The 14181-nt window shown below is 41.2% G+C and overlaps 1 protein-coding gene across 9 annotated transcripts in view; it reads right to left on the minus strand.

The window, feature by feature from the left end:
* Nucleotides 1-14181, minus strand: part of CUX1 (cut like homeobox 1) — a 284219-nt gene that overhangs the window by 43200 nt on the left and 226838 nt on the right. For 4 of the 9 annotated variants that reach the window (XM_074923158.1, XM_074923156.1, XM_074923155.1 and 1 more), the window contains 2 exons: nucleotides 4899-5201; nucleotides 288-476 (listed from right to left, as the gene is read on the minus strand). The exons of the other annotated variants lie outside the window; for them this stretch is intronic. In XM_074923158.1, the coding sequence (XP_074779259.1) occupies nucleotides 288-476; nucleotides 4899-5201 (492 nt within the window). The remainder of the gene's footprint in view (nucleotides 1-287; nucleotides 477-4898; nucleotides 5202-14181) is intronic. 9 annotated transcript variants of the gene reach the window in all.

Raw genomic sequence — 14181 nt, forward strand, 5'->3', positions numbered from 1 at the left:
TACACCAGGGCCTCGGTAATTAATCTATAGGAGAACATAGCAGTGATTTCACAACAGCTGGTGAATATTCAGGGTTTTGGGTTGGTTTTTTGTTTGGCTTTTTTTGAGATGTATCTGCTTGAGCTAGCATCAAAAAAAGCTATGAAAAAGATGACATGAAGTCCTTTTGCACAACATTCATAATACTGGATCAATGCTGCCTCTATATTATTTATGGAGAAATTATAAAAGGCACGGTCATCTTTGAAATAACAGAAAACATGAGTCAGCAGTCTGCTCCAAGTTACCTTTTTTCTCCATTCGTTTCATATCCATCAGCTTCTCCACGTTGTTGGGATCGTTCAGCCACAGCTGCATGCGGACAAAGGGTTCCCGTCCCTTCAAACTCAGCTTGTGCCAGGGCTTCGGGCGAGCCAGAAGGTCTGAGACAGAGCCTTGTGTTAGCCCTAGGATTGTCTCCCCAAACAAACGCTGACCTAATACAAAATTGAAAATTGCATGAATTCATTCAGCTAAGAGACAAGGCTAACTAAAAAGACAGAACACGTCTACGAGATCATTCGTCAATTATTCTTACTTCAGAATTGCTTGAAAACCCAAAAGAAACATTTAGAAGAATAAAAGCTCTGCCCCCCACTAAAAATGTAAATATTGAGCTTTAGTTTAATCCTTAGGATCTGACTGAGGCAAAAAGGGGAGCTCAGCACATTCGGGGACCAGGACCTTACAGGGAAACAATGTGCAAAAGATAAAATTAATGAGATTAAAAAAACCCTGAACTTTCAGCTAAGCAGGAAACTAGTGAGAGCAGTGAGGCCACTTACTTAGCTCTTATGCAGGAGGGCACTGCAACAGCTTCGTTCTAACAGGGCAAGCCAAACATTTCAAGCAATCAGTGAACCAAGACCAATGCAATCCCCCCATTCAGCAACAGTCATATAAGTGTCCTCAAAGACACATGTATGTATTTTCTGTGCTGTACTATCTGTGGTATTCTAACGCTGTCTTACCAACTACAGATAATCACATTTTACAATATAACAGATGTTTTTACAGTCTCTACAGTACTTCTAGTTAAGAATACTTAATTTTAGTTCTCTTTCAAAATGTTATCCTCTTAGCAGGGTAAAAACTGCATATGTTTTTCAATGTACAGCATTTGTATGTGCATTGGTAACACCAGTTTTATATGGTTAAGATCTACCTTATCAAGGACTCTGGAAAATGCTTGTGCAGCTCAAACCCAACCATACAGCTGGTTTTCTAAAACCCTTCACTTCAGTGTTCTTCCTAAGCTAAACTGCCTTGATATGCAACAGCTTTTGTTACAAGACAGAGCCTGAAGTCATCTGAGTCATCGCAGTGATTTCTGATAGAAGTGCAGCTATCATCTATTTTCAAGGTAACCCAAAGATCTTTCCATACCGACCAAGTTTAGGCCTCAGGGTCTTGTGTCTGATCTGTAGCTTTTGAATGCCCTTGCTAACACAAAGCAGAACGCTTTTCCTTCACTTCCTAGCAGTGCCAGCAGACTCAGCCGGTGGCAACAAACAGATCCCTAAGGGACAATGCTGATGCGTGGGGGCTTGCGCTCCTACAGCTCTGCAGGACACGCCTGCACTTGCAAAAGTACCATCAGCTCCTGCCTTCACAGCCTCACCCGATCCTGACACAAATACCTGCTCTGTAGACCCATCCCCCCGTGCTTCACTCCATGAATCTCCTCCTCCTCCTCTTTAAAAGCATCCCAAGACTTGTGCCCTGTGGTGAATTTTTTTTCACCTGTATGGGGAGAGGAGGGCAAGTGGGACCAGTTAGAAGCTGCAGGATGTCCCATTCAGATGCACGGGGCAGGGGGGCCTGCAAAGCTTTTTGGAGGAAGCAGCTGAGATAATGAAAGGCAGAAAGGGGAAACAGAAAAGGACAGGGCTAACATGACAGAGTCTGCTAATAAGCTCTAAAACTAACCCTGAAAATGGTTCTTACAGGCTGAACAGAACCTAAATTCGGCATTCACTTAAGTTTCTAAGTAATAAGTGATTACCCACTATCCTCGGTATCAGGAAAATCAGATAAAAGAAGAAATTCGTGGCCGATTTTAGATTCTGTATATTGCAAAGTTAACCTGTTTGTATTTAAAAACATCAGTAAAGTTTAAAAAAAAAATCAGTAAGGCCTCGTCCATTTACTTTTAAACCTGCCAGCTACTAGCAAGATAAGACAGCTACTTTCAAAATCTTTTAATTTGCCTTCGTAAATAACTTTGCTGTTCCCCACAGTTTCTAAGGCCAGGCTGTGCTCAGGGAGAGCTTGGGCAGCCCCTTGTGCAGTGCCAGTGTGGTCACTGTGACTGCCCGTGCAGCTGCGCAGTAAATCAGAGCAGGGAACTGATCTGAGTCAAACCAACCTACCAAAAATAAACGGCCTCTTTTGACTCAGACCCACTGGTCCAATCTATTGTGCGGCCACATGAACAGCAACACTGGCACAAATTTGCAAAAGAGTCAAGAACAAGCAGCCCAGATCAGGTGCTAGCAATGCTGCTGAAGGAAATGAACTTCAAACTACAGCCTAAAAATTAAAAATGCAAACGTGGAAAGAGGTAACATCATGTTCTCTTGGTTTTAAGAACAAAGCTAAAGATGTTTTTGTCATTTATTTTATTCCAGGATATGGCAAGACAGGATAAAACACCTGAAAGACTCCCAAGCTAATGGGGAATGTGTTAGAAATCATTCTCTGGAGGTAGCAGGTGTATCACACTCCATCTTCATCAGAGTGCTATTAATAACTGGAATATTTTTAAACACAGGTTTCCTAAAACTCCTGCTAATTCTCCCTATCTTTTATCCTAATATCCTTCATGTCTGTTCCCACTGATGTATCTCCTCATGGACAAAACTTTCTGTAAATTATGTTGGTTTCATGGTTAGTCCTGGCCCTTCTGAAAACCCACCACCACTGTAATCCTTCACTGCATTTGCTTTCCCCTCGCAGTTTTATGTTGCCCAACAGGGAATCACTGATAACACTACAACATTTGGGACCAGGAATACCAGCAACATCTCAGCGTTATCACTGCCAGCATCGTTTACTAAAATGGTGACTGTTGAACAAACGCTAAAAAGGCATGGGAAGAGACACCCGCCAAATGCATCTTGGATGGTTTTGCACAATCGTGGTCTTTACTGGCTGATGATATTGGAACAACTGAGCCACCACCAGTTGCCTAAGACAGGTTCACAAGGCCTGTGGCCTAAGACCGAGTCAATCTGGTGCACTAGCACACTGAGGGCGCAAAAGGAGACATTGAAACTGGTTCCACACCTAATGCAGAGTTTGGGGCACATTTCCTGGCTCTTCTGCTGCTTTTTAGGCTTGTCAGCCACACTGTAGGAAAACAAAAATCATGGGAAATAAAAAAGACTAAGTAAAAATGGCATCAAAGCAAATGTAAACAAAAATACTTTTTCAAACCTCTCTGGAACACCAGAGCAGGTACAGAACTAAACAGCATTTTGCCCCAAAACTAGGGACTTGAACCTGCAAAGCCTTACCGTGACTTGTGGCTTTATCTCTGCATTACCTCCACTGAACAACCAACCACAGTCTGCCCGTGCCAATGTGCAGGAGCAAGTGATTCTGCTAGGTTCAGTGGAAAACAATCTCATGCAGGGTATATCCACGATCAGGGCCATTTTCTTTTTTTCCCAAATTATGTTAAATGAGAACTTGTAACCTCCCCCATCCCTGTATTATTCCCCTTTAAAAAAAAAACCAAAAACAACAGTCTAAGACAATTACATGTTATTCTGTGTCTAGCCAAAAAAAGGCTTCCTTACATACTAAAATAAAGGAGTTTTTACTTATACAGTCATAATATTCAGATGACATGGATGGAATTCTTCTCACAGAAGTACCATCAGCATTTTAAACCTAAACTTATCTTTTTGGTCCCATCTGTAGTGAGTGGAAAGATACTGGTATTTCTGGAGACTGAGTCATCCCAACCATCTCAGACATCTATTTTGAACATCTAAATGCAGGTGAGATGAATCCCATGCTAAGCCCCAGAAGCATGTGCAGGTAACACTGGGACAGCCTTACTGCCTTCCTGCTAGAGACTTCAAAGGACTCCTAAAGGTTTCCCAATGCCTTGTGAGGGAAGCAAGTGTTAAACACAGATGGAAAAACTAGTGATTTAGAGGCACAGTGGCAGTATTAGGTGTGGATTTCCCATACTCAGATCAGGTTATTCCCTTTGACTACTCCAAATATACAGCCATGTCAACATCACACTTAATTTGACACCCAAAAAGCCATCTGTAAACAAAAGCAGCTTTAGCTTTGCACATTTCTAAGTAACTGAATGGCCCCATAATACTTATCTACAGGTCCATCAAAACCTTAGCTGAGTCTGAATTTACCCACGTAGCTCTACAGGTATGCTATGCTTTGGCTTGTGATGCACCTCCCTCTCCAGTCATGCTGGACTCCTCTACTTCACCTATACCTAAAATGCCAGGGACTTGAATCTATAAGCATGGGAAAAACAGCATTTCTCAAGAGGAGATCTCGCTGGCTTTGGGGTCTTGGTCTTCTGGGACAGCCTGCTGGACTGTATTTCGGCAGGTGGGAGCAGTATCTGGCTGGTGAGCCAGGAGCAGAGCTTAAGAAGAGCAAGGGTATGGTGACATTTTATGTAGTGTGACAATCTGAAAAGATCTCTCTACCAGTTTTAAAAAAAAAAAAAAAAAAAAGTATTTTTAACAGATTAAAACTTAGGCCAGAGTCAAAACCAAGTATTCTTGTAAACATCTATTGAATTATAGCTTAAAAATAAAAGCATGAACACTTTCATCTTATTTCAGTCAAGAAATGAGAATAAAGCGATTTACCAAGATTGTTGTCTGTTAGCACTTCTTTGACCCTCTTTGTAATGCCATACGTATCCAGCTCAGGGGACATAGCAACCAGTTCTTGAATGCTGAGTGCCGAGTGGCCCGGCAGTGGCAAAGGTGTTGTAGATTGGGATTCAGAAGCAGACGGCTCGCTAGATTCTTGGGATTTGCCATCCTTACTTGTCTCTATAGCAGGACAGGGTTGCTGTACCAATTCAGTCAGGCTTTTCACTGACTCACTGGAACTCATGGGAGATTCAGGAGCAGGACTGCAACTGGCAGAAGTCTTTGGAGTGCTTTCTGTAATTAAAAAAAGAAAAAAGGCCCCACTTTAGCATAATTGTAATGTTTTGATTGCAGGATATTTAACTTTCCTTCTCATTTATATTCTACCTACTTAAAGAAATGCATAAGTATGCAAAATGCTACATGCTATGACTTGGTTACTAAAAAGCCTCTTTTTAAAAACAGAATTATTTTCTAATTTTATCTTGAGTCATCTCTGCTTTCTTATAAAGACAAGATGGAGAAATACAAACAAAAATGAGGAAAAAAAATGAAGTGTAATAGTCTGTAAGTTTGCAAGAAATTTCCTTGGCCAGGAAATCTCATAGTTTTGCTTTCCACAACATTTTTCTATCAGAACGGTTTCAAATCCACCACTACAGGTTGGTTTAAGCCTCCTTCTGAGACTTGTAAGAAACTCACTCAGCCACTATTTTATAATGTCAGAGAGGGGTTTTCTACAACTGATACAACTTTATATCTTAAGAGTGTTGTTGATTTCATTTTGCTTCTTATCACTTGCATCACATTTTTGCACTTCTCTTTGCCCAGAAATAACTTAACAAGATTAAAATACAGTTTGTAATTATGTCGTATTAATTAATGTGTTTGAGAATCCAACATAAAGACAGCTAGTGGATCAGGAGACACACAAATCTGTTATTGTGACACTTTGTTTAAAAGAAAGCTTTCTGAATCTGTTAATTTGCCAACAACAATAGGTTCTGTACAAAATGTTGTTTTCCCCTAATAAATTCATATTTATCTCTAACACAACATACCAACTGAGCTTATGCAGAACATTCAGACATCTATGAGTACAGTCTGAACATTTTTTAAAGCAACAACACATAGACAATGTGGTTTAGAAGACGATTGCCTTCAAAAGATAAAGAGCACATGAGAATTCTCCATTCACAGTTCTTTACCATTTTTGTGGGACTGCTTCCTCCTCCTTGCTGTCTCACATCTCATTACTTGACATGGTTAATTGCATGTATCTCAGATTCATACATCAGTGGGTTTGCCTCGAGATCTCTGGAGGAAGCTTACAATGCTCTCAATTGTACAAGGATGAGGACAGTCTACATCAAAAATTTAGTCCCTCTAAGAGAATTGTGTCTTTCTGAGCACTGCAACACTACGATGAGAGCGCTTCACTCCGCTGCATCAGGTCCTGTTGCTACCACGCCAACAGCAAATTTTGCTAGTTTTCAAGTTTGTTTGTTTGTTATCCAAAATACCGTCCAATCCTTTGACAACACGCAGCTTGTGTAGCACGGAAACACATCCCAAATATTAAAGAAAAATGCTGTGTAAGTAAAAGTCGGGTTGAAATGAAGCAGGGTGCACAGTATCATTGCGTTGTTCAAGGCAACAGAAGCTTTCACGATGCTGCATTTAAGAGAGGTTCCCTGACACACTTACATAAAGTTGCTCTCTCAAACCAAGCAATTGGACTTTTTCCTTAGTGCTTTATGAGAGATGCAAAAGAGGCAGACAGAAAAGGAAAGCAAGGTGCATATAAATCTTTAAGGTAATAGGGATCCTACAAATCTTATTTCTTTTCTCTGTTCACCCTAGGTCATCAAACAACTGAATATAAAACCCAGCAAATGTTATTTTTGTATCAGGAGCAGCAAAGGAATTGTACTGTAAATTTGCCCTGATTCACCCATGCGAGGGACCAATTTGGCAGATCATCCATCTTGTTCACTGTACACTGTCAGGGATGGCATGAATTCCCTACATGATAAACAGATTTCTTCTCAGGTCTGTGTCCTTTAACCCACAGCAAGGTCAAAATTATGGCTGCCTAGCTAATAAACTGCACGGCACTCGTTCAAGTTCCCTCTAATTTTGTCCCTTGTGCCAGCTTATACAAATCTTACTGAATAACTAGAGCAGCTGCAAATTTCCTATACAATTCCTCATCCGTGCACTGCAAACCACATGCACACACGGAGCATAGAAAAAAATCCAAAATAAAAAAACGCCAACCACACAGGACTAAACAAAAGCATTTACTAACGCTTCCTTCTCCCTCTCCTTTCCCTGCCCAGCCTAATTATGTAAACAACAAAGATAATCTATATTACCATCTATCACTGAAATGGTCTGTGTTGCTCACATATTAGCTTATTTATTTTTTATATCACATATCAAGAGCATACTTGAATTTCATTTTTAAGACCAATCTGCTCTTATTTACTCAAAAGGTAGGATTATCCGAATCTAATTTTGGAAGGCAGTACAGATGACAAACTGCTTTTTTCTTCCCCCCAACGTAAGGCAAATGTATAGTGATTTCAGATGAGGCATTATGCGCATACACTACAAATAACTCAAAATATGTCCCGTCCCCCGCCCCCCCCCCCCCCCCCCCCCCAATTTTTAGCACTTTTTCATTACGGAAAAACATTTTCAATATCACATAAATATTTGAGAAAAAGATCCATTATTTGGAAAAGTCAATTCAATAATCAAATAATGCAAATATTCCCCCTTAATCTACTTAAAAAATTAAATAGACATTTAGAGTACAAGTGACTGCTGACAGAACAAAGGGGAAAATTGAATGTATTCACTATTACAGATTTAACTGTCAATCCACAGCCATTTCACATGTTTTATGAAATAATTTGTCTGTATTCACTTCTCTGAAGTTCCTTACAGGACAAAGAAACAAATTCAGGACATCTGAAAAACATGTATTAAGATTTCAAAAGTAGCAATTGAACATTTCCAATGAAAATAATACACTGAAAGCTTATTTCTATAAAATGTGTTCTGCTTTTCTAACCCCAGACTTTACTGAAGAATAGCACTAACTTAAGAGTGATTCAGTTTCTTATGAGTAAGTGATGTTCACCAAGTGTTTACATGTTTGTATTTAGTGAGAAAGAGATCGTTTTGTCAATATGAGTGCAAAACTGCATTAAGGTAGGCTCCACAACCTGCAAACCCTGCAATCACTGTTTATTGACGAAGTTATGTTAATAAATTCCAGATAAACTTTGCTGTACCCAAGGGGTGTTGCATTTTACTTTCCAACAGCCTGCATCCAGTTTAAAACCTGAAGCAAAAGCCCAAAAGCTTCTAAAATAAGGTGCTAGAAGCAAAGAGCTGGAGAGATCATCACCAGTGACGATGACACTGCAGAAGCTGGGATATTTTTAAGTCTCAAGTAGCCAAATACATCAGATGTGCCTTGTATTTTAAAGAGGATGGGAGAAACAGGGTCTTCCCAAACTAACTTGGTGGAAAGATGATGTCCATTGGCTTCCAAGCATCTGATGGAGACACAGTTCAAGATGACAATTTTAAATGATCGGGAAACTGGTCTAACTTTTGCACAATTATGGGTTGCTGTTGAGTAATGTCATTAAAGATTCAAATACACCATAAATGCGTTAAGTGATCCAAATCTCCTAAAGCTGCACGTATAACTGAGTCATGAAAGGACAAAGGCTCTACCATGCACTTTTTACATTACTAATTCAAAATATACGTCTGGGGTAGAGGGAAGTTAGGCACTTTCAATTTTTAAAAGCACGTTCAAATATGCATCATAGAAAATAATAATCAAATGCAAATCAAGCACTAGGAAGTGATGTCTGCATAAATGGGCCAGCAATCTGAAATATTTGGCAAGTGCAACTGGCCTCCATTCATAGCTAAAACACAAAGACAAGTGAAACACCAACACTGGCTATTTCACGATGAAAACAGCTAAGAGAGACCTATGACCATACAGTGAAGGTTCAAGTTCAAGTCTTTGAAGGCAAATGTGTCTTCATAAAGACAAATATATCTGATGCAGTTTGTGAAGGCTAGAGAGTCATACTTGGGAACTCCCCTGGCAGAACACATAGTCCTTATTCTCAAATCTGGAAATTCTTCAGTTTTGGCTTTTCCTACTACAATACCAGAGACCGAAGTATAATCAAAAATGAAGATATATAACTGAATGGAAACAAAGTCAAAATTGTACAAATACCTTCTGTTTTCTTTTAAAATACTATTTTCCCAATATAAAATTGCTGCTTGAATGACCATCTTACTTCAACAAAACCCCAAACTGTCATCACAGCTTGCCCATTTCCCTCCCCACCCCTCAGCAGTTATCAGTTAAGAAACTAAACAAACTCTGTAAACAGTTTAGCATATAGGACTAAGGTCTGTCTGAGCATTTTACAAAACTGGTTGAGAACTGTAACAAATTGACCCTGCCTTAACTATATGAACACAGAAAATCTTTTGTGGTCTTGCATTCCTTAGTGCAATGGATGAAGCCAGTGATGCTTTGGTCCCATCCATCCTCTACACCTTCTCCATAGCTTCTATCATAACAGTGTTTTTAAAAATGTGAGAAAGTCTGAAAACAGAGCTGCACTCTCAGTTCACAGGTTGCAGTGGTTTTCCTGAACTTAACATTAGATTTTCTTAACCTTCTCCAACTACAAGATTTCCCACCCCCATGCTGGGGTCAGGTCCCCAATACTGGACCCTGGCTCCTGAACTGCTTGAACACTGGCTGTAGAACATTTTGGACTATCATTAGCCCACCAGTGGCCTGCAAATTACCTGAAAACACTTCCCCCAACACAGTATCAGCCCAACACATTCCTCTATGAGGTCTCATCATATTCTGTCATCGTAACGTAAGAAAATCCCTGTAGGGTGTAACGACCCACAGGCTGCACTGGGCTCCCCTCCTGCAGCACTCCTCAACATCACTCAGCAGTCAGAGACATTTAATTATATCCTGCAAAACTGTACTGGTCAAAAAGGACTATTTTTGTGATGCAGAGGAACTCTTCCAACCACAGAAAGTAATCTAATGTGGCGCTCTGTAGAAAAGCAGAGGTACAGCTCAGATCCACAGCACACCTCACCTGGATGCTCCTTCCAAAGCTCAGGACACCTCAGGACACTGCAAAGACTTGCAGGTGACACCTACAACCTCCCCAGAAAATTACAGATGTCTACATGAACTGACACCAGTCCTGGATCTATCCCCTGCAACAGAGGTATCTAGATGACGGAGCAGCGTTGAGACATGGATATGGTTTCACCAGTCCCAGAGGCATCACGCTGCTGTCTGCCAGCACGCGCAGATTCCTCCAGTGGAATTTCTTGTACACATTTTGAGAGTTGCAGGTTTGCCACTTTTGCTCAAACCCTGCCTCAACTCCTTCAGCCATGGCAGCACACTGATTCTGCATCCACTTGCAAATCAAAAGTTCAGAGCAAAGATTTGAATAAGAGCATCTTAATTTGCAAGTGTAAAACACAAACTCAACACACCGAGCCTCTCCTCCCAGCACTCTCACCTCTCTATTAAGAGCTCTCTATACTTCTACAGCTCAGAGCTGCAGGGAGAATAAACTGCCCAGCCTTTGTTGCCAACACAAGCTTACCTAATAAGCTGCAAAAGTACTCATGAGGAATGAGGTACACAATATGCAGAAGTTGAGGAAGACCATGCAAAACATAGAAGGTAATCAGGGGCCTCTAAAAGGATTATGAAAAATATTATTTTCTAAAGACAGCAGGCAGACAACAGCTGCCTTAACTTTCAGAGCGAAGTGGATTGAAAAAGCAGATCCACCATAATTTTCAGAGACAAATCTCTGTAGTTTATCTGATCCACTATTTAAATTTCAATACACAGTCTTCTATCTGCAGTAATAATAACCTAAATTCCATTTAGTGTTCATTTGAGCAGTCAGGATAAAGTCATTTCTTATTATCTCCCCACTGTGTAAAAAACAGCTTGAAGGTAGGAAGTCAGCAAGCATTTTCACCAAAAAGTAATTATTGTAAGTGACATTTTTACTGCTGGCATGCCATAAGGCGAACTGCGCATTTGGAAGGACAAGTTGCTAAAACAAAATGACAGGGTACTCTGTGACATTCCGACAAGAACCCAAACATGATTTAACTGGCGCTTGGTTTGATGCACCACTTTTCGTAATGTCCAAAGCTCAGGCTTCAGGTCTATGCCAAACCAGTCAAATTCAAAGTTCCTGATCAAGGAACAGAGAGAACTGCCACGTCCTGCGCACGGTGGAGCAGGGAGGCAATGAAGCATCCCCTGCTCTGCTCACTCCCTTTACGGCAAATTAGTAGGGAAGATGAAAGCAGACAAATGTGGACAGGAGATTTCTCGGCAACGTCTTAAAAGAGCATTTGCTACTCCAGGGCCTGCATTTACCTCCTTGTGCAGATGAGTTAATGGACAACAACAGACCTGGCAGGTTGCCTGAGATCAAAGTGTCTCATACTGGGACTGGATGAGTTTCTGTTTTCCTCTGATGATGAGGCTACCCATTCTATCCAATTTGTAGACCAAAAACTGGGGCATGTTGTCCTGAGAATCAGGACCTGATCACTCAGCTGATCAATAGCAACATCCTCAGGACAACCTCGTTCTTCTGTTTCTCAGGGCCTGAAAATTTTAGGGAGATATTTTTTTTCCCGTTGATTTCCTATCTAATTTTACCTTTAGCAACATCTGTCTTTGCAGGATCTTGTAAAGCATCATAACAACTCTCCTCGCTAACAGTCACGGAGTGCAAGTTTGAACTATGTAATGAATGATCAGCATTTGTGGCACAGCACTGCAATACATCCCTCTTCTGACTAATTAAAAGAAAATACCCATGAAAACTGAACACTTTCTCACAGGTAGTGGTTTTGGTGGCTTTACTTTAAGTGAGTGAACCTTGCCTATTCACAATTTGCAAATTAATGTGGCTTATGAAAATACGATCCTCCCTACAGTTATAAACTCCCACAGTCATACGCAGGGAGTATACAAACCTCCCCGGAGAGTTCATATATAATGATGCAAAGTATGTAGGTACATGCAGTTATAGTTGCAAGCACTTGCTACAGTTATTATAGATTTCCACTATGACTGTGGAGATTTTGTTTGTTTGTTTTGCAAATGTTATAACTTTGGGGAAAATGTTATTTTGGGTCTTGGCTCAGAGGAAAATTTTATGTGGATGGGGGGAGGGATCAAAAGAAAACTCCTTTAGGAAAGTGTGCAGATGTATGCATGTCTGCACTGAAAGAGCAAGAAACCAGCTTTGGTTAACTCTGAACTTACTGAGGCAATACTAAAAATAAAGGTCCTCATTCTGCATATATGTTAAATGACAGGAGCACATAACACTGCATGATGGTGAGTGTTAGAAGTACTTGAAATAAACTGCTTCTGAGTGTTGTTAAAGTATTACAGTGTTTTGCTGCAATTTTACATTTCATTTTCAATAATTAGCTCTGCATTTGTACTAAAAGAGGGTGTTTCCAGCCATTCTAGAAACGAGAAACTGGAGAAATCGGGTGAAGTTCAGAAAATAGCAAGTAAGATGGGAGCTGGTGACAGACCCATGAAGAGGGATTTAGTTAGACATATAAAAGTACACAGAGAAGTTAGGCAACCAATTCTCCTTTCAGGGAATGTGCAACCACAAATGCCTCAGATGGTCTTGGAAATCCCACTATTGTGCCCAACCCTACATTAAGACTGCAACTTCTCATAGCCAAGAACTAGCACTGGTATCAGTTTCAGGGATTCCTGTCCTGGCTCCATCCTTTACCTCCATGTTTGCCTGACTCTGAACCACAATTGTGCTGTCCCAAGTTCCTGGGGAACCAAATCTATGAACCAGATTTGAGAAACAGCCACCTGCTGCCACACACCTGCAACACAGTATGAGTGGAAGGGATTAAGAACAGGAATCTGGATTTCTTATCTCATTTGCAGTGCTAGCCCATCAGCAAAAGGATGATCTTTTATGCCAGTCTCAGTGTTGGCATAACGAGGAAAGTCCTAGTGCAGCTTTGAGTTAAATGTTGCTTGCAGAACAACAATATCCACCCAACTTTATAACCAAAGGCGTCTAGCTGCTGTGTGATCCACCCCTGCTCAGTCTGGAGAGCATGCAGCGAGGAACCAGAGCAGGGGACTGTCCTGCTCAGCTCACGAGCTTGCATTGGGTCAGATTTTCCTCCCTGTCCCTGCCTCTCAAAAAGCCTTTGCCACGTGGAGTATGTCAGTGCCACCACCTGCGCCTCACCCCTCTTTCTCTGGTTGTTGCAGGAAGGCATTGCTGAATGTCCTGGCTGGTGAACACCTGCAGCCCTTTACACACACCCCTGGAGCCCACACCTTGTGTCAGCAAGTGCCTTATTGCTCTCTGTTGTGCCCCATGGATGAAAAATGTCTCACCAGCTGAAAAGTTCTGTCCTGCACAATACACACACCATGCTGCACCTGGACGCGGGGAGGCAAATCCAGGTACTCGTACAGGAGGAACGGCTGAGCAACGTCACAGAGAGCTGGACCACTCTAAGGCTGCACAAACTCAAACCATCAAACTTCTACTGAGTTAGGAGGACGCTGGCGCTTGGCTGCCTGCTGCTGTGTGGATGGGCTTGGAGGGCGAGTACAGATGGCTACGAAGGGCAGCCTGAACAGCCAGGATGTCCAGAATCTGGTGCAGAAAGATACAACTGGAGTTATCACTTAAAATGAAAAGTTGCACTGAGATCTACTGGACTTTGGAACAGACACACCAACCCCTGACACAACCACACCACCTGATAAAACTCCCAGATAAGCTTCTTTAGGGGACATTTTTGAAATGGCCTATAAGGAAGCATAAGGTCTTTACACAGCCATAGATTTAAGCACTATTTTACAACAAATGAAGGGAAAAAAAAAAAAAGTATTTTTTTCAAGTGGATGTAGACAAACAGTTGGAAACATTAGAGCAATGCTCAGGTCAGACCAACAGCCCCAGTCCCTTCCCAGTCTCATTGGCCAAAAGTGGATGTCCTACGGAAGAGGTAAACACACAGAGCAAGCACACAGGGAGAATGTCCTCAAAAGCCTTCCTGCTCACACATAGCTTCTTCAACCAAAAGTAGGGTCTTTGCATTGAAGAGTGCTGAATAAATTTTTTGGTTTTATATATCA

Source organism: Athene noctua, chromosome 19 (assembly GCF_965140245.1).
Source record: "Athene noctua chromosome 19, bAthNoc1.hap1.1, whole genome shotgun sequence".
Classification (NCBI taxonomy): domain Eukaryota; kingdom Metazoa; phylum Chordata; class Aves; order Strigiformes; family Strigidae; genus Athene; species Athene noctua.